The sequence below is a fragment of the Plectropomus leopardus genome, chromosome 3 (assembly GCF_008729295.1).
Source record: "Plectropomus leopardus isolate mb chromosome 3, YSFRI_Pleo_2.0, whole genome shotgun sequence".
In the NCBI taxonomy this organism is placed as follows: domain Eukaryota; kingdom Metazoa; phylum Chordata; class Actinopteri; order Perciformes; family Serranidae; genus Plectropomus; species Plectropomus leopardus.
The window spans coordinates 18,778,448-18,804,274 of NC_056465.1; the positions used below are offsets into that span (position 1 = coordinate 18,778,448).

General features: G+C 38.0%; 4 protein-coding genes across 4 annotated transcripts; all 4 read left to right on the forward strand.

The window, feature by feature from the left end:
- LOC121964776 (receptor-transporting protein 3-like) lies at window positions 1-1,865 on the forward strand. Its single transcript, XM_042514970.1, has 2 exons — window positions 1-231; window positions 1,271-1,865. Exons 1-2 carry the CDS (start codon window positions 83-85, stop codon window positions 1,599-1,601), a joined length of 480 nt encoding a protein of 159 aa, XP_042370904.1. The 5' UTR covers window positions 1-82; the 3' UTR covers window positions 1,602-1,865.
- Window positions 1,866-2,923: 1,058 nt separating this feature from the next.
- Window positions 2,924-7,863, forward strand: LOC121963321 (5-hydroxytryptamine receptor 3E-like). The gene is made up of 10 exons (XM_042513626.1): window positions 2,924-3,014; window positions 3,197-3,251; window positions 3,498-3,661; window positions 3,991-4,035; window positions 4,171-4,277; window positions 4,621-4,790; window positions 5,179-5,342; window positions 6,118-6,328; window positions 7,244-7,429; window positions 7,574-7,863. The coding sequence occupies exons 1-10, from the start codon at window positions 2,988-2,990 to the stop codon at window positions 7,861-7,863; spliced, it is 1,419 nt and encodes a 472-aa protein (XP_042369560.1). The 5' UTR covers window positions 2,924-2,987.
- Window positions 7,864-10,274: 2,411 nt separating this feature from the next.
- Window positions 10,275-15,633, forward strand: LOC121963334 (5-hydroxytryptamine receptor 3A-like). The gene is made up of 8 exons (XM_042513633.1): window positions 10,275-10,421; window positions 10,684-10,728; window positions 11,052-11,158; window positions 13,060-13,229; window positions 13,387-13,550; window positions 14,148-14,358; window positions 15,047-15,256; window positions 15,350-15,633. Exons 1-8 carry the CDS (start codon window positions 10,275-10,277, stop codon window positions 15,631-15,633), a joined length of 1,338 nt encoding a protein of 445 aa, XP_042369567.1.
- Window positions 15,634-19,028: 3,395 nt separating this feature from the next.
- LOC121941414 (5-hydroxytryptamine receptor 3A-like) lies at window positions 19,029-25,092 on the forward strand. The gene is made up of 9 exons (XM_042484212.1): window positions 19,029-19,083; window positions 20,041-20,201; window positions 20,335-20,379; window positions 20,791-20,897; window positions 21,136-21,305; window positions 21,530-21,690; window positions 22,847-23,057; window positions 23,243-23,452; window positions 24,803-25,092. Exons 1-9 carry the CDS (start codon window positions 19,029-19,031, stop codon window positions 25,090-25,092), a joined length of 1,410 nt encoding a protein of 469 aa, XP_042340146.1.
- The last annotated feature ends 735 nt before the right edge of the window (window positions 25,093-25,827 follow it).

A 25,827-nucleotide genomic window follows, 5' to 3' on the forward strand; every position in this document is an offset into this window, starting at 1 on the left:
GGTCAGCTGTTCATATACTGTATAAATCAGCTGTTTGTGTTTTTCCTCCTCATTAGTCACCAGCACTGCTGACACAGACAGGATGGCACAGCAGGAATGGACACGAATCTTTCAGATTAAAGCACATGATCTAAAACAAGAAGACTCCTGGCGTCTGGATTTTGATGAAGATATTGTACCTAACTTCCCGGACTCAGGCTGGCAGCAGTACATCAGGAACACAAGTGCAAGGTTAGTGTGCAGGACTACTGTTAATCATTGCCATTGCTATACATACAGTATCATATAAATTTGGTCAATATAAATTATAGTTTTGTGAATTAATTCTCTCATTAAGGATTGTGTGGACAAAAATCCGTCTGAATTAGGGACAAAATCTAGTCATTAGGCTAAGCACAAGGGTCAGGTTAAAGTTAAGAAAATGAATGAACACGCAGGAAATTAATGCCATGTCCAGTGTGACAAAAGATTGGTTGTTTAAGAGTTAGAGTTGTAATCAGAAAAGCAATTATTTAATTGGTAGGGCAGTAGGTTTTATACTGGCAACACTTGCATAGAGTGGTGCGGCAATGAGTCCTAAAACTCAGAAATATGTGAGCATTTTAGCACTTCCAGCTCCTTTGTCTCAATGTCAATGTTTTATTTATTTATTTATTGGTTATATGCCTGAAATAATGTTTTTGTTAATCCTACGAAACCTGAATCAACATCCATTTTATGTGCTATGTTCAGAGGCTTTTCACAAGCACTTAGACCTTTAAACCTCATGAAATTGGTTTAAGCCAGTTCACTCAGGTTTCAAAAGGTTAACACAAGCTTCAGAGACTTTTATGTTTTGTTCTTCACCATAAAATACATCAGTAAATGATGTACTAAAAATGTTGATACCTTTATGTGATTTTGAAAGGATATTTTTTAACAAGTGGCTCAATGAGATTACACCGATCATCACGCAACGTTGAAGTCATGCAACCCTATAGTTTGTTCACAGCCTAACATTAGCTTTTTACATCTGGCATTTGTGCTTTAAAAATCATAAAAGTGGTGCTCATTTGTTGAACAAAATGTGTAAGTATCATAAACTTTTGTTTGCCACAGAGCCTAATTTCTGTAATAATCCAGAATCCAATCAAATGGGTTTTTTGTCAAGGTAACATGGGAGATGTTGGCCTACAAATAAACATCATCCCTGCAGCACTCTATGGCAGTGTCATATTGTTAAAGGACCAGTTCAAACTTTCTTCAACTTGGGTCCTCTTCCATTTTCAAGGTTCAAATGCAGCAATTGCAGAAGAGAGTGGCCTTCCAACCGAGTGATGGTGGTCTTCCACATGCACCTGACATATGGACAGGGTGTTGTTAAGGTCAGGGCCTTCCGTCAGAATTGCAAGATGTGCTCCAACGCTCCAATGGAGAAGCCCAGCATCATCTCTGAGAACATCGACATCCTCATGGAGAATCTGGTGAAGAAGATAAGAATAAAATGCTACCATGAAGACCTGGGAGAAGGACACAAGCCTTTTGTGAGCCTGGAAGTCAAAAGTCCGCATGAGCCTGCTCATTGTGAGGCCTGTATTGCGGGCTTCTGTACCAGGAACTAAGCCTGTGTTGCTTTTACGCTAGCCTTTTTTTGTTAACTTAAAAGAATATTAATATTTATCTCAGGTTTTAATGCCTATACTAGTACCCTGTACTAGATTTACTTGCCTGTCATTTTGTTTTATTTTATATTTATTTAATATAAGTGCACGTCAGCTTTCCTATCATTTTTTGTTGGCAGTCAGTTGACTTTCTGCTCCAGAGCATTACACAAGTCGTTTACAATCAGAAATGTGATGGATAAATAAAGCCCATACAAACAATAATCTAAATGTGTGTGTGATTTGTGGTGTTTTTAAATAAATTGGTCTGATGTATGAATTATTTGACATGTACATATGGCACTAAATGAGAGAATGAAGGCCTATCAATGACTTTTGACACTTTAAGTATGAATAAAGGCGTCACTAAGGTAAACTGATCTGTAAACGGTAAAATGTAAAATATGCGGGTGGAGGGGGCCGACAATTTCGGCCCCTGGGCCTGTGCCAGGTTGGCAACTTCCATCCTTGTACACGGGAAGTGATGTGCTACATTTCTAACAGGGGAAATGAAGAAAAAGTGTCACACACACTTCCTCACGTCATAAGTTTGTCGTGGCTTCACTACAATAAAAGCTAAAATATAAACTACATTATTGTATACAACTGCAATAAAATAAAATAAATTTTCCAGACTGAAATTAACTATTTCTGTTCATTTGTTAACACTAAGTTTGTCAGAGAACCACATCTTGAGAACTTGTTGAACAGAAATTATATAGACAGGTGGGTTTGCAAAAGCATTGTGTTGGAGCAAAGTTGTATAATCCTGGTTGGTTTTGACAGACAACTTTAATGTTGAATGGAAAAAGGTTTGCTGGCAGGAGGGCTGAGGCGACACCAGAGCACACATGTTTCTTTAGAGACTCCACTGCTTATTTGCATCTGACCAGCAGGTGTGACGCTGATGCCGCCATGGTCAGTCTTCACCATCTGCAAGTCACACACTGCGGTACAATACATCAGCTGTGGTTTATTCTTGTTTTGTATGAAACCACCTACAGGGAAAGTAGCTGCCTCGTAGGGTTGTCCATTTCCCACATCATTTGCTGGGGGCTTGTCCACATCACGCTTGGTTTACAGGGACACTTTGTATATCTTTGGCCACCAAGGTTGAATTTAGTCTTGCAAGAGTGAGTTTGCCAGGTAGGTAGTGGGTATGCCTTTTCTGTCTGGCAATAGTTGTTTTTGGATAGATGACTCCTACTCATACAATGTACAACTAGAATTAGAAGTTCTTATGAAGCAGAATGATAATTATTTTTGCGTGCTTTCCAGATATGTGATACTGAAGAACCTGCTTTCATCTGACAACTGTAGCAACATAAAGACTGAACTCTTCATATCATGGCACCCAAGGCTACAACTCTGAAGGTAAAATATCTTCTCCTGGTGCATATTCTGTATATTATGAAGTGTTATATCCAAGGCTAATTACAACATTATTTATAATAAATCTTCTTTGTAACTGATAAACTTAAAAAAATCATTTATGGTTTTAATGTCGTTTATCGTTTTGTGTAAAATAAATAAATGTATTTGTTGTTTTATTCTAGTGCCTCCCTCCATCAGTCGGGCCAGCTGTGGTTGTTTTTCTCATTCTTATACCAGGTAAGCTTTTTGGTAAGCACAACACAGCATAAGGCATAATAAAAAAATAAATGAAAAATTGCATAAAAAACATAACTAACAAGGTTGCATGGAAATGAAAAAGTGCAGTGGGATGTTAACTGCATGGACATTCATACAAGGTAAAAAAGTATCTGCATAATCATAAGGCAATAACAAAAGCCAATTCAAAACAAAGGAATTTCATGTATTTATAATGGGACTTTAATTTTTTAATCCTACCATCAGCTGTGTGCAGTGCCATCGAAGTAAATTGCTCTCAACCAAACCAACCTGCCCTTCTGGAGGCTCTGACTCCAATCTTTAACCTGAGCTCCATACGACCTGTCATGAACATGACAACCTACACCAACGTCAACATATATTTCACCCTGTATGGAATCCTTGGAGTGGTACGTTTCACAAGATAAGATAAGTAGCATTATACAGTATATGTAGTGCGCACATGCACTTTGCCCAAGTATGTGGCACTACTTTTAAAATTAAACTTTTGCAGATGTTCAGTGAGCCATAAAGGAGCTTAAATGTAGAATTATTTTTAAATACTTAATACTGATTAATAATAAATTAGCAGGAGAGCTACCTCTCCTATCAATCTGCTGCTGCCTCCAATCAAATGTAACCTGAATTAAACCATGTCTGTATGTTTCTGTGCTCAACTGCGACTTCATTTAGGATTTGTATGTTTTTGTGCCTTAAAGCAGCTCTTTTTATCTTACAGGATGAAAAGGCTCAGCTCTTGCACACTTACCTTTGGCTCCATTATGTATGTACTGTGATCATCTATCTTCATTTCTCAGTCAGTGATGCAGGGATAATTGTGGGATTATTTTTGTCAATGATGCGATGATTTTGTGTAAAATAATTGCTATGTGCACTGACTTCAGTTTTCTTGCTTTAGTGGTGGATGAATGAGTTTGTCAGCTGGGACCCAATCCAGTGCGGCAATGACAAGATTTCTCTTCCCAGAAAAAAGTTTTGGGTGCCGGATATTGTAATAAATGAATTGTGAGTATAAAGTATATATTGTATATATCAACCATGTTAGACATACACCGTTTCTTCACCATTTTAAAGGCTATATAATTTCTCTTGAAAGCTGGGCATAGTAGATTTTACCAAATGTTATTAAAACAGGAGTTTATGGTGCATTTTTAGTTTTTTTGTACTCAAGTGAGTATTACCAGCAAGAGGTGTATGTGGAATTGTATAAAAATAAACTGCGTTGCCCGTGTTTGTTGTAATGAAGGGAAATGTCACACATTACAACAGAGTGACAGAGTGAAAGGTACCATACACTAATTTTACAGATATTTCACTCATAACTCCTCTACCTGTTCTTGTCTTGCAGTATGGATGAAAACACAGCCCCTTTTGTCCCATATGTGTACCTGTTTAGCAATGGCAAGGTGCACGATGCTCAACCAGTCAAAGTTGTCAGCTCCTGTAATCTCGATATCTATACCTTCCCCTTCGATATACAGAACTGCACTTTGACCTTCAATTCCTACATCCACTTTGGTAAGGCTCATCACCAAATGTCTCATATAAATGTCTCATATAAAGACTTCTGTATGCTGGTTACGACAAAAGTGTCCACTAAATGTAAATGTAAGAGGCATGAAGTACTTTTTGTCCCTTGCAAATAATGATGCACCATGACAAAAATCTGCTGTATTAGAGATATTAAAATGATCTTATTATCCTTATGGTTGATGGTTGAACATGTGGTAGGAAGGTATCTTTTACACTTATCATTAGGAGTTTACAGTGACGAGCTAGAGACAGACAACAATCATGAATAAAACATAAATAATATTAATTTTGTGAAACTATGAATTCCTTTAAGTCTGCAATGTGGATATGTAATGTGACTTTACAGGTGTTATCTATTTCTTTTTCTCCCCAGCAATGGATTTACAGATTACCCTGGGGAAGCGTGCAGATGAGATCACAGAGCACTCCAAGAATGTGATGACCACGATGGGGGAGTGGGAGCTTCTGGAAATCACCTCCCACAAATACCACAAACAACTTGATAAAGGAGGTCATGTTGATGAGCTTGCATTTCATGTAGGTTGGTTGTAAATCCTGTAAACTGCAGTAAATAGACCTTCAACTGCATTTTAATCTCAGATAAAAACAGTGTTCATTTGTATTGAATGTCGAGCAGTCAAACAATTCATTTTAAAATCGGGATTAAATGCAGATTTTCGCTTTTTTTTTAATCACACATTTTCAATTCCATTATTTTGCACTTCAAAACAAAGTCCTTATTGACAAAGTAACCAAAGTCTTACAAAATTGTCTTGATAAGGAATAAAATGACAGCAAAAAAACTGCATGGGAGTAGCATAAAGTGGGCACGTCTGTAAAGGGGAGACTTATGAGTATCCACAAAACCCATTTTCATTCAGATATCTTGAAATCAGAGGTCAAGGTCAAGGTCAACGCTATGAATTGACCAAAATTTTGCCTAACTTCAGAGCAAAATGCAGCCCCCTCCCTGAGAGGGGCATGACATGGTTGGTACCACCGGATTCCTTAGATCCTCTGGTTTCAGATGATATCAGTATCATCACTCTAGCTTTAAAAGGCAGTCCAGGACAGCCGCTTGAAGACAGGAATGTCAACTGGCAGTTCACATGATTTGAAAAATTACAATGTTAATGTTCAAAGCCCTAATTTAAAGCAAGCAAAACTAAGCTGTGAAAGATTATATTATATTACTTTATTATTCTGCCTAAAAAAGTTGCATTCATCCAACACACTTGGACAGTTTTCAAATGTGCGCAGAGCATGTAATAACCACATCATTTTTGTTTTTTGTTTTTTTTCCCCTCTGCAGATCAGAGTGAGGCGCCGGGCCACTCTTTACGTGGTGAACCTGCTGATCCCCAGCTGCTTTCTCATCACAGTGGACCTCTTCAGCTTTCTGCTGCCTCCACAGAGCGTGGACCGCTCCTCCTTTAAGATGACCCTCATCCTGGGCTACACTGTCTTCCTGCTCATCATGAACGACCTGCTGCCCATCACCGGAAACACCATACCTCTCATAAGTCAGTGTTATTCAGAGTCTGTATTTTCTGAGTGTTGGACTTGTAGTTAGCTTTAAATGTGCTTGTTGGGTTCAGCTGTTGCCCTATTTGTTAGCGAAGGGCATCACACATCTTTTGACTCAATGGGAGACTTAAGGGGCCTATGGGGCACAGGCTGTGGTGCCAAACGTGTCAAGGGGCCTCCTAGTTCCCAAATTAAAACGTACCAACAAGGAGAGACTCAAAATGACCACAGAGAGACACAAAATTACTTTTGAAGAGACAAGAAAGCACAAGGAGACACAGTCTATGTGTCTTCCTCCCATGTAGTGGGGCTCTTTGCATATGTGCCCAGGGGCCAATTGTGACATGATCCGCTCATGATCACTACATAAGCTGCTGTGCAAGGGGTGTAGACTGCCATCTATTGTATCATCAGTGTAAGTGTAAATGTAATGATCCTTTAACACTACTGTACACAAATCAATGAATGAGACTTATTAGTAAAGGCAACATAGAGTATCTGCATGAGTCTTAAACAAACTGCTGTCTCGTTGAAATGTTGACATCCCTCAGTGGTTTCACATGTTCAGTTAATTTCAGCCTGCAGGGTACATGTGGATGTGTTGTCCTCAGTGGACATCAAAATGAAAGAGCTCACAGTTTTTTTGTTTGTTTGTTTGTTTGTTTGTTTCAGAAAAACTCATTCTTCCAAAGATCTTATGCATGTGGGTATTTGGGGCAGGTCAAATCTGCTGTAATTTTGATTCCGTACGATAAACAGATACTGTAAGCAAATATGTTGAGATTTATGAGTAATTTGCATTTTCATCTCCAAAGAGGTTACAGAGAGGTTTTCATTTTTGACCAGCATAGGCAGCTGTTCACTATACTGAATATGCAGTAAATAATCAAACACGTCCCACTGTCTCTCAGATGTGTTCTTCTCCATCTGCCTGGCTCTAATGGTGGCCAGCCTACTGGAGACAATCCTCATCACCAACCTGCTCTATGGCTCTGGTGACTTCTCTCCTGCCCCTCGCTGGGTTCAAGTGCTTGTTCTGCAAATTCTAGGCCGTCTCGTTTGCATGTCTCGGAAGAGTAAGGAACCAGAAGATTCAGGTAATTATTTTCAGAAAAGAAATTTAAAACAGACTTAATTGCAGTTAATAATACATCAAAAAGATCAACATTTTATATACAGCACATTGAAGTAATTGATATGATCATTTTTTAAATGTCAACCTCTTCTTCCTTGATAACTAGACATGAAACCCAGCACTGTCGTGCCACAGCAAAAAGCAGGGGATGGGCTTCCAGGTGAGAGAGGGCCAACTTTGGAGGGCAAGGCTGTGCAGGAGCTGAGAAGCCTGAGCAGGGACCTCCGGGCCATCCGCCTCCAGGTGGAGAAGCAGCTCGGTGGAAGCCAGAGCTCAGACGAGTGGATCCAGGTGGGTTTCATCATAGACCGCCTGCTGTTTGGCCTCTACATCCTCTTCATATCAGTCAGCTTCATAACCATCATCATTATCTGGGCACAATCATACAGTCAGTAGACAACTGATGTCTGTTTTAAAGGGCTCCATTTATGTAGCTAGTGACTCAAACGTTTGTTGAAATTTGGTCAATAGATGAATATTTTGTTGTTTTGTTTGGAGTTTAGGCATTAATTAGCACTCTAAAGTTGTTGTGCTAATGTTGATATAATAACAAATCATCATATCATATAGGACATTAATCTGACTCTATTACATTTAATATATGTAGTTCTAAGCCTTTTATGTTATATTGTGCAATTCTAAAATGGAGGAACCCATGTATACAAAATAAAATTATTTCAAAAATTTCATTCAGTTTTCGATTGACATTCATTTCAAACATAACAATCATGTTCGAATTGTTTTTTAAATTCATTTAGACACAAACTTTGATTCCCATATTCTTTTGTAAAGTCACATTGTAGAAATCAGAAATCATGTAATTCATTACACTTAAAAGGGTACACTGCCAAAAGTAGTTTCAAGACATTTGGAACATTGTTGTTGGAATGAATAAGGCCAGGCACGGATAATAAGCCAGTTCTATACTAATCTTCTAAACTTTTTTTTTATTTTGAAGATTAATGCTATATGTTGTTAGTTTTAAAGTAAATATCTTGCTTTTAACTATTTGAATACGCAGAACTCACCAGGATATAAGCAGGAAGTTAAAAATAAATAAATAAAGAGTATCTTTGTCTGCTGTAGATCATGTTAAAGAATTTTGTAAAAACATGTAAATCTGCACAAAATGAAATCACTTTATCTGGATTTATATTTGATATTGGGATTCAGGGTTTTGCCATATTTTTCAATGACCTTAACTTTAGATGTAGGTCTTTAAATGCTCTCACATTAACATGCAAAAAAACATTTTTAAAGTTTCCACTTCTCTAGATCATTTACCTCCTAAATCATAATAACTTTACAGGACAGCCCTAACAAGCAGCACACCATTCAAACTAACAACCGCTTTTGACCTAATGTTAATGTTTTTAGTGCTGCCCGCTGAAAGTCAAGCCTTCTAGGGTTCTATTCATCTTCATCTCTGTCCTCATGCATGGTAAGTACAGCTCCCGCTGTGTGTTACAGTAATATAAAATTCTACTTCTTATTATTATTGCACAGTGATGATTCAAGTCAGTCTGTCCAGAGTCCAATCACATGAGGGAAATCAAAAGTTTCGACTACAATAAGGCTGTTATGTCTCTACTTTAAATAGTTTTGGACACAGAAGCAGACTCAGAGACTAATGAATAACGAGATGGTTTTATTAGGGGTAAGCAGGCAGGCAGAGCTCGACTGGCATTGTGGAGATTGCAGCAGGAGTAAAGAGGTTGGGTAGGTTGGCAGACACGGCTTAAAGTTGAGACAGGATCCTTAGTTAAAGGTTTTGGCAAGGCCATCTTTGATGAGGCAAGGTTTCTAAGAACAAGGGAAATGAAAGTTAGCTCACAGTTCACAATAGCTCGCTGCTAAAGCACAAAGACAAAATGTGGCATAAACTTGGTCCAGCCGATTACCAATACCACATGTGGCAACAGGATAATCTGGCACTGAGTGGAGTAAAGTCTGGAGCTCTTGTAGGACTGGTGATGAGTTGATCAGCTGCAGCTGTGCAGCAGTGCCAGGAGAGCAGTGTGAAGCCACACCTTTAACTGACACACACACACACACACACACACACACACACACACACACACAGGACAGACAGGGGAAGACACCAGGAAAACATGAAATGGAGGACACATAAGGGAGCAGGCAGAAAAGACTAATGATGTCACAGCCTGGACTGTGACAGAGGCATTATAGCAGTTAAGCAACTTGAGGCCACTGTGTGGAAAAAGTAGTGATCAGTGTCACTCATTTAATCAATTGATGTGATCTAATCTTTCTGCAATTTAAAACTCAAGATTTTTAAGAAAAATATACTAGTTTTAACAGCAAAGTGAAGCTGATCTTTCAATGTCTATGTTGCAAAGTCCAAACTCAGCCTCACTGATTTTAACACGTGTAAAAGAGTTTGTGTGGGTTCGAGTTGTCCCAATTTGGCAATGGTATGAGGGCTGTTTCACTGATTATTTGAGACCTTTTCACACTCGTTGTTAGTTAGATTTGTGAACATTTATCCATCGGAAAACTGAGACTGGCAGATCTTCTGGGGGGTTTGGTCAATGACCAAAAAAATCTCCTTCCTCAAACCCTCCAAACCAACTTGACTCACCATTACTACAGTACATCTTTTGCCTCTCAAGCTGTTTCTGGATGCATACTTTAGGCTGGATACTTAGTTACTATACATTCTCTTGTTTTTGAATTTCATACAGTTGGTAAAATACCTTTGCTTGCTTTTAGTTGGTGCAGCCAATCTTCTCTAACAATATAATGACGCGTTTCTTTTTCCCTCCGTAGCTCCGTGCAGTTCCGTTATGCTGAACTGCTCTCGACCTGACCCACAGTCCCTGCTGGAGGCTCTCCAACCAGTCTTCAAACTGAGCTCCATTAGACCTGTTGTGGATATGTCAGTCCCCACTAACATCAGCATTGGCTTCATTCTGTTTGGCATTTTGGGGGTGGTAAGGGACATTACATTAACCAATTAGCCAATTAGCCATTTGGCAATGGTTGATTGCTTCAAATTATAGAGACTGTAATCAACTTATATCAACTTATTAATATTCACTTTCGTTTTTTGTGCATTAAGCATCACTGTGATTATATCAGCCAACAGGGCAGTTTCACTGGTTTTAATCTTTATGAGTTTCTACATGGTCTTTCCATTAAAGAAAATGCCTGTAAAGAAGGAATGCATATGACTGAATGTTGTTTCTTTTTCAGGATGAGAAGGCCCAAGTCCTGAAAACATTTATCTGGCAAGAATTAGTAAGAGCTTCTTTTACAGACAACTTCTAAGTTTTGGGGCAGATCCTATCCTAAACCAGCAAGAGAACTCTAGCTACTGATATAATCAAATAAATAAACAAACAAAAAACTAATAGCATAATTTGTTATTTGCAAAACTAAACAAACAAAGACAAAACTGCTGATTCTTAACCCTGTTAAAATGGGGTCACTTGACATTTCAAAGTGTAACCAGCTGTCCACGTCAAATGAGCTTCAATATAACCACCAGACATCGTTTGAAATCGGCTATGCTGTATGTAGTCAGCTACATTCATTTTCTGTTTGTTTGATTCGTGTTGCAGGAATGGAGAAATGAGTTTGCCAGGTGGGACCCAGAACAATGTGGTTCTTCATGGATTACAATTCCAAGGAAGCTGCTGTGGGTACCAGACGTGGTCATCAATGAATTGTAAGTACCAGATCCTCTGTAGAGAAGTGCAGCCTCAGCTTTTGATTGGCCTTACACACAATATTGGCAAAACTGCTCTCATGTCTTTATACCTATGAACATCCCCATCAGTATATCACACATAATCATGAGCCAGTAATTCATGTATAACCCATGTGATTGGTAAAACTGTAAGAGTAAGGAAGGAAGCAGTTCACAGATTGAGGCAGGCTGAGGTGGTGGATAGGTTGTAACATGGGAGGTAAAGGTGCAGAGTGCTAGTGGCATTAGCTGGTTAGCAGGAGGTCCAGGATCGCAGATTAGCCCAGATAGCTGAAAAACAATAAAATGGAGATTTCCACACTGTTTCTTTATTCTGCAGTATTTACCACGGACCACACATGCCAGGTGTCCATGGCACTGTATTATTCAATAACATGAGCAGTATAATGTGGAAATATAACCTGCACCTATTTGGTTACTCCTGAGAGTCATCTCCTGTTGATAGTGGTCAGAGTAGTGTAGGGACTACAGTGTCCATATTAGGACATCCTCAGTTCTCAGAGTCAGGTATCAGACCTCAGATGAAAAGGCATCAGGTCTGAGAAAAAACTCTGTCAGGTGTCAAACAAAACAGCCTCATGCGAAATTGCCTTCAGGTGTCAGACAAAGCGGCATCAGGTGTCAAATAAAGCCGCATCAGGTGTCAGACAAAACTGCCTAAAAAAAGGGCATTAGACAAAATGGCCTCAGAAAAAACGGCCAGTGTCAAAAAATGGCTTAATTTCTTTATACATTTTATTGAAAAGTAGACATTTCTAACTGAACAATGTGAATTTAAGCCTCAACCTGGCAATCACAGAGAATATTGAGCCTCAGCCCTAATGAGCTGCCCCCCTCCAAAAAAGTGCACTAATAGTCAGCTTCTAAGGGGCCGATCACACCGATAGGCATCATTAGTGAAGCACCAGCAGCAAAACCATTTTTCTATGGTAAAGTGTGCCACTCCTCTCTTGCTGTTGCATGATGTGTTTTTTGAGCATTTTTTGCTTGCAAATTTTTAAAAAATATTTTCAACTTTTCTGCTCAAGACTCAGGGTTGCACCATTAAGTTCAGTTCAGTTTTGAGTATTAACATGTAAACATTTTTTCTTAGGCCATTTTGTCTGACACCTGAGGCGGTTTTGTCTGACACTTGATGGAGTTTTTCCTGCGACCTGATGCCTTTTTATCAGAGGTGTGACACCTGGCTGTGAGACGTGAGAATGTCATAATATGGACACTGCAAGTGACACTGTGTGCTGACCCCTCAGCTGTAGTATATCACAACACAACAAAAAGAAGGACACCTTATGGCGTTGTTAGGCATTGCAGTAATATCATAAATCTGGCTGCAACAAGGTCAGCAAAAAACACGACTTTACCACACATTACTTTTCCCAAGGACATTGGTGTGGAGACCTTTCCCAAACATAACCTACATAACTTTACGTTAAGTATCTAATGTCATTTTTGGGGTGCCAATTTGTAAGATATCATACAAAATGTTACAAGGGCATTTCCGGAGTGCCTGTCATACAGACATTGACAATATGCTGCACTGGCCTTACCATAACTGAGCTCAGATTAATAGCCATACTGGGAAATGTTTCTTACTGTCAGAAAGTTATTGTTTTATTTCAGTGTGTTTTAGTTGAATGCAATTTGGTCACCTTTGTTATATTAAACACAAACTTATGTTTAACTTAAAACTTTTCATTTTTTTAGCAACATCAATAATTTTTAATTTACTAAGAAGACTTTTAACAAAAATAATTTAGTAAAAGTGTATACTTTCCCAATGTAGATATTTGTGTTATTACACACAAAGAGGATATTACTGATCATATTCACTGGCTTCTTTGTATTTTCTCATTCTACAGTATGGAGAAGAACTCAGCTCCGTTTGTCCCATACACCTATTTGTTTTCTGATGGACTGGTTCTTGACAAACAGCCTGTAAAAGTCATCAGCTCCTGCAGGCTCGACATCTACACGTTTCCATTTGACATCCAGAATTGCAGTTTAAGCTTCAACCCCTACATACACATTTGTGGGTAGAAACCGATCCACATTGTACTCTGTCTTGCACTTACACAATACGTGATACATAAAGTTTTTCGTTTTGTTTTAAAAGGAATGCTGTTGATAGGCATTTTTATTATTCATGTCATAACAAAAGCATTGACTACAATATATTTTCCTTTCAGTAAGAGATGTGCGGCTTGACCTCTCATCAACTGTAGAGGACATATTAATGTACTCAAAAGAAGTGATGAAAACTATGGGCGAGTGGGAACTGATTGGTCTCTCAGTGAAGATTTCTGAACTACCATCCTGGAAAAATGAAACATACCATGAGATTCGCTTCTTTGTAAGGAAATACTGTATTGACTGTAACGTTATGTTTTTTGTTTTTTTTTTGTTTATGTTGTTTTTCTTTTTCTTTTTTTAAGCAAAAGGAAAGATGAGTTGAAGATACAGAAGAAGGAGTCTAAGACTAAGGGTTAAATATAAAAATGAAATCGTGAATCCACACATCAGCATCACATGGCCATCATCATACAGAGTGATATGAGCATGAACGCTGTCTATAAAATCTATTACACTGTCAGCATTAAACACTCTACATATTAGATTTTCACATCAAAAATTGACAGTACAGACTTTCATGCATGTGTTGAAATGGAAATTCTGTGTTTTAGGATGTATTGCAACTTTCACTTACTAGATGTTCTTAATTGTAGTGATTTTGTATAGGCATTTGCAGATTGTTGTGATTAAGTGTTGACTTAAAAAAAGATATTTCCAAGCATTTCAAATATAACAAGACTTCTAAGAGCCCTATAAATATTCATAAAACTGACAAATAGTCAGACTTCTTTTCTTGGGCAGTCCATTTAGTTCTCTGCTCTATACAAAGCTTAAAGTGAGGTTTACCAGCTGCTGTTTATCCATCAACACTGCACAGGTGTCAGTGAGACGCCGGGCCACCCTCTATGTGGTGAACCTGCTGATGCCCAGCTGCTTCCTCATCACAGTGGACCTCCTAAGCTTCCTGCTGCCTCCAAAGAGTGTTGATCGCTCCTTGTTTAAGATGACCCTCATCCTGGGCTACACTGTCTTCCTGCTCATCATGAACGACCTGCTGCCCATCACCGGAAACACCATACCTCTCATAAGTCAGTTGACAATACCTTTTACTAATGCAAGTGTCAATAGTAGCCAAAAATTCTGAAAATTAAATGATGATTATGGTCATAAAGTAAATATAATGTTGACTCCCAGTTGTTTGGGTTTGAATTGGAATAATGATAAACTGCAGTTTCAGTTGTTTGTATTACTTTTACAGCATACAACTTCATTTTAGTTAATTCTCACCACTCTTCTAGTGTCATTTTTAAGCCAAAGCAGGTGGCAGTTTTCTGTGAAAACTGTATAAAAACCCACTCCACGTTACCTGAACAGCATCAAATAGCAGGCACACAACATTACCAACCTGCTGATGAATATAGTAGAGATTTTTTAGCAGTTAAAGTGACAAATATGTCGCTTTAACATTGTTTGAGACAGAGATTAAATGCAACTGAGACATCAGAAGAATATAGATGCAATTTATAGTGAATGCTAATGTTACTCTGTTGCTCCATTTTTGCTGGCATGTTCGCCACATCAGCTTGAGGTGATATAACGGTATTTCTGTGTTGTATGTTATTGTTTACAGCCTGTTTCCATCTAGTCAAAAATTTTCTAAGTGCAGGTTTAAGCCTTAATGGATTTTTCTGTCTGGATTTAACTTGCAGGTGAAGCAACTTTAAGATTTTTTTTTAAAAGAAAAGCTTCAATGAGCACTTTTTACTACTGTCTCAGATGTGTTCCTGTGTCTGTGCCTGTCTCTGATGGTGGCGAGTCTACTGGAGACTACCCTCATCACAAACCTTCTTTGTGGCTCCGCTCACTACTCTCCAATTCCTCCCTGGGCCCGAGTGTTTATCCTTCACATCCTGGGCCGCCTGGTAGGGCGTTCTCCAAAGCCCAGAGATCTGGAGGACGCAGTCATTCAAAATCCTGAAGCACAAGGTAGTATTTAGAAAATTCTGCAGAACATCCTTACACAAGTCCATAAAAAAATGAGAACTGCTGTCACCACTTTCCTCATCTCCTCTGCCACAGAAATGAAAGTCTCCTCCATGGTGGTGGAGGACAGTGAGGCTCCAGAACAGAGAGGACCACTGGATGGGAGCAAAGCTGTGCAGGAGCTAAAAAGCCTGGGCAAGGAACTCAAGGTCATCCGCCTTCAGGTGAAGCAGCAGCTGGATGGAAGCCAGAGCTCAGAGGAGTGGATCCAGGTGGGTTTCATCATTGACCGCCTGTTTTTCGGCCTCTACATCCTCTTCATATCAGTCAGCTTCATAACCATCATCGTTATCTGGGCGCAGTCATACAATGCATCCTGATTCAGCATTTAAGTATGTATGTTTTTACATATTTTGGGGAATTTTAAATTTTTATTTGTAAGTATGTCATATTTATTGTCAGTTTTGACTTTGCATGGAGGAATGTTGATGGTTGGTTGGATTTTTTGAATTTGAAAGTAACATGTCACCACCTTTCACAATTAATTTGAACGTTTTGTGTTATTTTCTTTACTTAAAATGATCCTGTTAAGAGTCATTTTTAGGGCAACTGCATCCCTAGTTATTTTATTTGTCCATATCACTGTCCCTGGAGTCCAGGGCCTTATTTCCCAAAAGCTTCTAAAGGATAAGATGACCGTTAAATCAATTTTTATCATCTTGAGCAACGTATGAAGGTTTTATTGTTTAAATAAAAATATTTGCTCAAATTTAAAATATCCATTCATTGGAATAGACAGATGGTCTGAATGTCACAAGAAAATGAATAGGAAAATACTGTTCTGATTTGATTTTCTAATATACAATCAGTTTATAATCCATTCTATTGATTGTGTAGACAGAATATTTATCTCAGGAGGTTTTCAATATAGTATTTTCTGAATATACTTCAGAAATTGAAGATATTTTTTGTAGTAGTAGAAAGTAGAAACCCACCATGGCAATATATTGTGTTTGTGTTTTTGGAGCATAACTGGGTTCAGGTTCAGGTTCAGGTTACTTTATTTGTACCTGTAGGCAGATTTGGTTTGCAGTATAAAGTGCAAGGCATCAATTAACACAGTTGTCAGACACCACAGACAACATACTGGATGAAAATATGACAGAAAGATAAAAGATAAAACATAAGAAAGATAGAACAGATGCCCCAGAGCTAATCAAAATGTTAAATATGTATTAAAACCCAACAAAAACACTAAACTACAAAACCAAACCTGAAATAAAGACAATCTAAAAAAAAAAACCATAAAAACAAGCTCCAGAATTATCTTGTGCAATGTGAAAATTTGAACAATTTTCTAAATTTATTTTTTTCTAAAGTATCTTAACCAAAGACAGTCTTGATGACACTGATAATCGTAAATTAATGAGTGTCTAGTACCGCAGGAGTGGAGACACTTCTTACTTCTACTTGCTCATGGGAAACAGGGCTCAGGACTGTACTGCCCTGTAAGATGACTCACTAAGACACAGATGAATAAATTTTAAGCATAACCTGTCTCAATACATCATTTGCATTGAACACTTATGTAGTACCATTGTAGAAGTGCATGCATTTTGAGAGTAATAAAACAAGCTGCCATTGTCTTAATGGAAATCATCTCTTGTGCGTCTTTTTCTCTTTACATCTGATCACTGTCAGATAAATTAGTGAATTTATCTGCAGAGCAGAAGCTTAGAAACAGCTGTGTAGACTCTATGAATATACACCAGAGAGAATTTCATTCATCGTTGCTATGTTTAAACCAGTTTACACTGAAGTTCTGTTTACCTTTTTCTTCTCTGTTTGGCGCACATGTGAGTACTGATGCAGACTCATTGCACGTTGAGGTGTGCATTTACAGTATAATCTGCTAAAATAAACCAACTCAAATGAATTTAAAAACAACATCAATATCATCTTAAGGGCATTTTAAAGTCAACAAAACTCACTTCATCATTCATTATCCTTTGAGTTAGCGACACTGTTATTTTGACAAACTAGACATGCATGTAGGTAATTCAGCTGTGAATTGAGGTGAACCAATTAGAAAAAGGATTTACTCTTTTCTTGGTTGACATTTTTGTTTGGCGCACTTGAGAAGGAACTATAGAAAACTACTGCATCCTGTAAAAAGCTTTTCAGATATTAAACATCATCTGTCTTGGATGGATGGGTGGATTTTCCCTGCGGACTCACTGCCCTGGAGGTGTGTAAAAAAGCTGCACATTCCTGTACACATGTTCACTTATAGTTTTTCTGTATGTTTTCTATATGCTAGTTTTCCTAAGGCTATAAGCAAGACAAGTCCAGGACTGCACTTTTTAAAAATAATATGCAGCACTAAGACACAAGTGACACACAAACTGGCCTTCCTTCGCCTTAAATATTCATGTCCATATGTCATACAATTACAAAAATCATGTCTTGTGTGTAGCTTATCTATATAAAGTGTGATGGAAGAGTGATTAGAGAGTGTTACCTGTGGGCTGCTGGAGTTCAGTTATCCCCACACATCATTTGACGAAAAACTTAGGCAAGTGACCATCCATCATAATGCCTGCTACTTTATTTCATTATTTGGGTTTTCATTGTATGATTATTGTTGCAGAGGCCAGTAGCAGTTGAATATAAATTTATCAGTTGAGGCTGTATTTACTTCATTCGCTGAGAAAGCCATAAATAAAAAGACTTGTCAATTAATCTTCTTTGAGAAGGTAAGAGACACTGGATGAGATAATTGAGACTGAGAGAAAGAAAGAGAGGAGGTGAGGGAGACGAGAGATGAAGAGCAGGTACCTCCTTGTGTGCCCAGGCCAGGATGAGCATTATGTCCCTGTGCTGTTTAATACAAACAAAAACTGATCCAATTTAAATAAAGTCATTACAACAATTATATGTATGTTCTTTGATAGTTACAGTGGTTTGGTATTTACCTTTAAGTTCAGTTTAACAACAACACAAACACCTGACATTGTAAAAAGTCAATTGTAAATATATTACTATTGTATTAACATATTGTTAATATTTGTTTAATATTTTGTTTACATTTATGTAATACTGTTTGAGACACATTTCTGTAATGCAAATTCAGAGTAGTGCCAACAGAAAAAAATAAATAAAGAAGGTGTATATCATTTTATTTGTAATTATTTTTAATACTGTCTGGCAGGAAAGACAAGTGATGAGTCACACAGAATGGCACAGGGATAGAGAGATGGTCATCATAAGACAAGAAAAGTATCTGTAGTGCAAATTACTTTAATTAAATATTGTCAACAATCATTTTAAGATGTTTCATGACTATTTTAGCCTCCTTTGTATTTCAAGATTATAGTGTGGATCATTCATTGCAGCATTTAACCTAATATTTAAGTTACTACTTAACAGATCATTTATGCTACTGCCGTACTTTTGAAGCAATTGTTATCCATTTTTTTGCTATCCAAACATCTTGAAATACACATCTGGATAAGGGAAATGACAAAATTCAAGGCCATGTAAGCTCAGTCATGGACCTCAGTATTTCTCAAACCCTGCGTGCAGTGATCCTTGTTTGATTAGTTTTACAAGCAAGCCAAGCACGCAAGCAAACATAGATCAAAAAGAAAAGGTGTGAGATGAGGCTTAATTTAGCCAATCAGAAACAAGATATACATTTGTTCAGCATGTTGACATTTTCTTTGAAATTAGTGTGACAAGTTATGAAAGTAGTTAGTTGCTGACACCTGACAAGATGACAGAGATAAAGACAGCCAGGCTTATTTTCATCAGTTTTTCACTGTTTCACGGTAAGATTTATATATATATATATATATGTATTTAGAGATAGATAGATAGATAGATAGATAGATAGATAGATAGATAGACAGATAGACAGATAGATAGACAGATAGATAGATAGATAGAAAGATAGATAGATAGACAGATAGTGATCATTGTGATTGGATATGAGTTTACAGTTTTGTGGCACATTCATAAATAATGTTATGAGATGTGTATGAATTTGTATTGTTTGTAAGACAAGCAGTGGAAAACAATTTAAAATTTTGAGAATTTAACTTAAACGTCTAGTCACAACCTTATCAAGACTAAAAGCCTATGATGTGTTATTTTACAGAATTAATGTACATATTCATGACTAAGAGTCTCAGCCACCAACATTAGCCATTGCCAGAGGGAGAGCGGGCTGCAGCTCCCGACACGGACCTTCAGCTCACCTGTAGTAACTCAGACTCAGCCAGTAGAGGTCCCAGCACCGGGGGGTCACAGTGGCCTGGTGACCAGCAGCCGCACTGCGTCTAACCTGTGTAATAGCAGCAGTCTGGGATCGAACCCCTGGTTCTGTATTTATGTGGCTTGAATCTGAGTTGCTATAGGGCAGTAACTAAAGGTCTGTGCTCCCCTCCAGTCAGCTACCATTATTATTATTATTATTATTATTATTATTATTATTATTATTATCATACACTTTACGTTAGACCTGCTGATATATTTTGTGATAATGTATACTGTGTGTTTTTGTTTATTAAGATGTATAGGTTGATTTTGTATGATGGTCTGTTTCAGTTAGACTTAGGCATTGTGTTTGCTCTATGTTTTTTTGGGGGGGGAGGACTGGATGACTTAAGTTCAATAATGTTATTGTTAACAAATACAAATGTAGAAATAAATCAAATAAATGAATAAATACATTCATTTAGGCTGTCTTATGAGTTCACATTTCTTATTTCTCCCTTTGAATGCAGGTTTTGCTGCAGCATTGAACTGCACCAGCCCAACTCCCAAATCCTTGTTTGCTGCGCTTGAGAAAGAACTATTTCCTCGAAATCTGATGCGACCTGTAAAAAGCTTTTCAGATCCATTGAACATATCCATTAGTATGACTGTAGTGGGAATATTAGGAGTGGTGAGTCCATTCCTGCACATAGATCTATAAATGCTTACACAAGCACATGGATAATTTTTTCAACTAAGTATACTGTAAATGAATTAATTTTGTTTTTTAATTTATCACTTATAATCATATGTCTCATTCCTAGGATGAAAAAGACCAGTCCTTGACAATGTTTATATGGCAGGTCCTGGTAAGAACTTTTTCACTTTTTTGAACTAAAAGTGATAAGGCAAATAGCTGAGACCTTTAATGAGAGGCCAAATAAAACAGTGAAATTATGGTATTTTCAGATACCATAAATCAAATTAAATACCATAATCTTTACCATATTACATGTCACAATGTCATTTTCTTAATTTTGCATTGTTCTGTTTTTCAACATAAGATAACATTCTTTTTTTGTTTTGTTTTGTATTGTTTTTACAAAATAGTATTTTGAAATGGAATGCCTCGTATTTCTCTCTGATGAGGTATAGGGGCTGTTGATATATTTGTAAGATCGTAACCCTAGTTCTATTAGCACAGGTGAAGCCCTCTACTGGGAGATAAACTCGGCTGACTCTGAGCTGTACGTCTCATTGATGTTGCTCTTTTATTGTAGGAGTGGAATATAGAGGGACTGAGCTGGGATGAGAGGGAATGTGGAGCTAAACGTGTGTCTATCCCTCGAGAAAACCTTTGGATCCCAGATGTCCAGATCTCAGAGTTGTAAGTGAAAATAATGTTCACTGGTCTGTCAAACTGCATTAGAAAAAAAGGGAAACACTCCAGCAGCAAACAATAAAAAGCAAGAACTATGTCTGATTTTAAATATTTGGGGATTTGATTAATTATTAGTTACAGAAACCAAGGAAAGACTCGAATGAGTGGAACATAATTCCTATTCTTTCAAGTATATATGCATTTAAAGTTTTTCTTTTAATCGTTTTATTCTGTTTACTTCCAGCATAGACGAGGACAAATCTCCCTACACTCCCTATGTCTACCTGTATAACACAGGTCGTGTATACGATGATAAACCGATCAGAGTGACCAGCAGCTGCAAATTAGTAATCTACACTTTCCCCTTCGACGTCCAAAACTGCTCATTGACCTTTGTATCATATTTACATCTTGGTAAGCCTGCGCAACAAAGAATTATAACAAAATAAAATCAGATCACCTTAGCTTCATCCCACTTTCAATTTCATTGTAATTATGGAAGTTTTGTAGCCTTGGAGAGTTTTCATGAACCCAACTTTCATGTTGTCAACTTTACCCCACCCACGTGCATCACAAGCTACACTTTACATTGACTTTGTATCTAATGTGGACCCACTTTTCCTATAATTTTATTCCAGCTGGAGATATAAGAATGATTCAAAGCACTACAGCTGCAAAGATTCTGGAGTACTCCAGACAAGTGATGCAGGTTCAAGGGGAGTGGAGTCTCGTAGATATTCAAGAAGCTCCAACTACCCTTGAGATAACTGAAGGAAGCTACTCTATGATTAAATTCTATGTAAGTTATTTTATCTGTTTTATTTATTTTATCAGGTATTCACATGATGATTATTGTTTTTTTATCTAGAATTTATCAACAATTGTGTCCATACTTGTACAGAGGAGGAGAGCTGTGTGATAAAATAAGACAGCAAACAAAACGAATACTTTTACTTTTGCTACTAAAAGTGTATTGTAATGCAAGTACTTTTTGGGTAATATTTTGAATGAAAGGCTTTACTAGAATTTTTTCACTGTAGTATTGCTACTTTTACTTAATTAAAAGAGTAGATAGATAGATTTTATTGTCCCAATGGGAAATCTGTTTTCACAGTCTGTAACATTACATAAATACCAGTATATATAAACTCTACATGAACACATAAACACACACAACATTAATACCCCACCCATGGCCTCCTACAATACATGCAACAAACACATAGAATAAATGTAAGGACCAGTTTTATACAAGGTTATCGTGGGAGGTTGCTAAGTGCTGATAAGCAGACGGGACAAAACTTTTGCTGAATTAAGCCCTTCTCCTTCTGTATCTGTGGCCTAATCGCAGCAGTGTGAGGTGTGGATTGAGGGCACGATGGAGTCTGACGCGTATCATGGCCCTGTGGTACAGATTTAAGAGTTTAGGTGAAGGGGAGTGGATGATTTTGGAGGCAGTGTGTGTAATTCTGATGAGTCTGTATTTGTTGGCTTCAGCTTTTGAGTTTCCAAATCTTGTCATGTCTCAAGTGAGACAGTTTTATCGCAATCTTCCTGTAAATTACCTTTTTCCTATCCCTCAGATGTTTGTTTTCTTCCTGTTTTGCACGAGCTGCATGTTAAAAATGTCTTTCACAGACTCATTGTGTCAGAAGTGACAATATTGTGATGAGAGGGTGGAGCAGTGAAGTGTAGTGTATGTTGTTTTTGTGGATAATATGTCTTAGTAGAAGGTTGTAAACAAAGAACAAAGAGGGACTAGTCAAGACTTCATCAAGTATATATCCTTGAGGGACACTAAAGGTCTGAGGGGCCACTTAAGACGTATCAAAAACTATAAGAGAGGAAGTTTTTTGGAAGCTCAATATTCCTGGCAAAGGTCTCATTTATTAAGGTAATAAGACCTATGATAAGGTCTGACTAAAAACTTGAGCCTTTGTACTTCTCATTCCAAGATCATTTTGAAACGAAGACCACTCCTCTATGTGGTGAACCTGCTGATACCTAGCTGCTTCCTCATCATCGTGGACCTCTTCAGCTTCCTGCTGCCTCCTGAAAGTGTGGACCGGTCCTCCTTCAAAATGACCCTCATCCTGGGCTACACCGTTTTCCTGCTCATCATGAACGACTTGCTACCTGTCACTGGAAGTCCAACACCTCTCATAAGTAAGTAATGACTTTAAAAAGCTGGTTGTTCTGCTTTTCCCATTGAGTTTTAACTTAACCAAAAAGATTACTTCTATCCTCATTGCATTTCTGCTTTTAGAAATGTCAGTCACTTACGTACCATGAATGAATAAAGTTTCAGTTAAAAATCTTAAGCATTCCTTTTGTTTTTTTGTTTCCTGCAGGTGTTTTCTTCTCGGTCAGTCTCGCTCTGATGGTGGCCAGCCTGTTGGAGACGGTGTTTATCACTAACATCCAGTTCAGCTCCAGCCAGTATAGTGCAGCGCCTAAATGGCTCACTGTCCTTGTGTTACGGTATCTTGCTGTTGTTGTTTGTCTCCCTCCAAAAAAGAAGAGCAACCGCGTCACAGTTTCCCTCCAACCAGCTTCTAGAGGTATAGTAACATTATCATTATCCTTTTGTTGTCATCATTTCTGTCACTACCTCAGGTGCTACATTTTATTGTTAGTTTTAGTTTTAGGTTGGTGTTTTTTTGCTGCACTTTCCAAAAGCAAAAATGAACAACACCAAAAGTGCAAAGAGTGCAATTAAAAAAAGGAGTTATCTTTACTAATGTAACAAAGAATATATAATTTTATCCCCATTCAAATGAGTGGAGTGGATACCAGAAGTAGCCAGTTCTGCCAATGAAAGTCTCTGGTGCGACTGCGCTATAGGCTCATTGATGTGGAAGCATCATTCGGGTAATTTTATATCACAAAAAAAAAGCTTTTTTGGCTAAATGTGCCACTAAGCAACTTTCAGCGAAAAAATATGAGGTCCCATCCCCAACACTGTAGCCAGTCTCTTAATAAATGTATGTATGAGACTGGTGGGAAAGGTCGGGTGTGTTAAGCTGTGTGGCACCTGATTCCCCTCTGGGCATGATACAACAACACATTTCCATGATTCTAGATGATCCACAAAATGTGATGTGCAGAGTGTCTTGCCTTTTAACCCCTGCAAGGTAAGGTTAACCTAAGCTCCACCTAACTGAATTGCATACCTCTTGGGTTGGCTTGAGCCCCCAACTTCTCCTCAGTGGCAACCTAAGTTATAAAGAAGCCACTTTTAGTCATTAAGGATCTGTGTGGTTGTGTCGATGTCATGTGCAACAGGGCATTCATTCATTTGGCTCCAACCACTGTTCCCATTTCGTCCAATAGAGTGTGGAGCCTGTGTGAGATCCAGCAAAGGTTACAATAATATAACTCTAGTTCTTTTAGCAAAAGCAGACCCCTCTACCTAGGTACACTGTCACTCCTATGCCGCTCACTAAAGAGGGCTATAAGATGGCAGACAATGCTTTGGTGCTGCCTTGTATATTGTGGGCTCTTCACATATTAGGATAGGCACTGATTGGCTGGCTACATTTGTGCAAAATTCACAGGGTGGATGCGTGTATGTGATTGGAATAGAGTATTACCCAACAAGTCCAGCAGAGGGCTCCGCCTGTGCTAAAGGATCTAGGATTACAATATCATAATCCTCATTACAGCATGCATTTATTTTTCATTAATGAGAGGGTTTGATTCCAATAATTGCTGAATTTTTAGCTTGGAATTAAATGAAAGCTTTGGATGAAGCTATCAAGTCATATAACTTTATAATGTGATGTCTTTCTTAACAGTCAAAAGCATGAGAATTATCTATATTTTCATTATCAGAATTAGAATTGGAGCCTGCCTTTTTTAAAAAATATGTCACTCACACTATGTACCACACTATCTCTTGATATATCCAGCGATGAATAGCACCATCATCTCTTCAAGAGGTCTTCAGAGTATCTCTGGTGATACACCTCAGGAGAAACCCCCTCCAGAGCCGGCCCTGGATGAGCTGAGGATACTGAGCAGAGATCTCACAGCAATCCGTCTCCAGATGGACAAACACTTCCAGGGAAACAGTACCTCACAGGAATGGCAAATGATCGGGATAGTCATTGACCGTATGTTGTTTTGCTTGTACATTCTCTTTATCTCTGCCAGCTTTATCACCATCATCTGGATCTGGATTGACTCAAACATAGGTTGACATGATGAGAGAGTCAAATAACAATTCATATTGATTATCAGCAAAAGTTTGATCAGTTGGCAGCTTACCGTTTGAAAGACTAAGTGAAATATATGATAACATGGAGTGTCTTTTTTTCTGGTAGTTCTGATCCGAGATTCAAAATCTTATCTGGTTATTCGATGCAGGTAAAAAAAAATAAAATACAGAAAATGGTCAGTATAAACAGAAAGAATTATTACAGCAGACAAAACCTATTATGCACATATACCGACTGTTATATTATGGCAGACTTAAGGCGGAAAACTGTGAATCTATCCTTTCATCAGTATTTATTATCCATATCTCTGAGATCTTAAGTTGTGGAAATAAAAGTTTATGAATGATTGTGTGAGTCATCACTCTCCTGTTTTGAGTTTTTAGGTAAGAAAGTTGTCTATTTGTTTAGTATTTGTTTTGCGTGGGTAACGTGATAAGATTTTGTTCACTTTCGCTGTAAGCCCAGCCTGAAGTGATAATATCTCTGTGAAAAATAAACGAATTGTTTGGTTGCTGTTGCTGGTGATTCTTGGCGCTGGGAATGGTAAAGTGTCGTTTTGATGTTGCTCAGGGCCAGGGCATGACAGTGGAAAGTAGAGGGATCAGTATCTGTAGAAATCCCTGAAGTCCCTGTTCAGGGTAGTTTGGGAGATTTCTCACAACTTTATTTGCTGTAATTTTAGCTTGTGCAAACTGGGGAGAGAGAGCAAGAGTAGG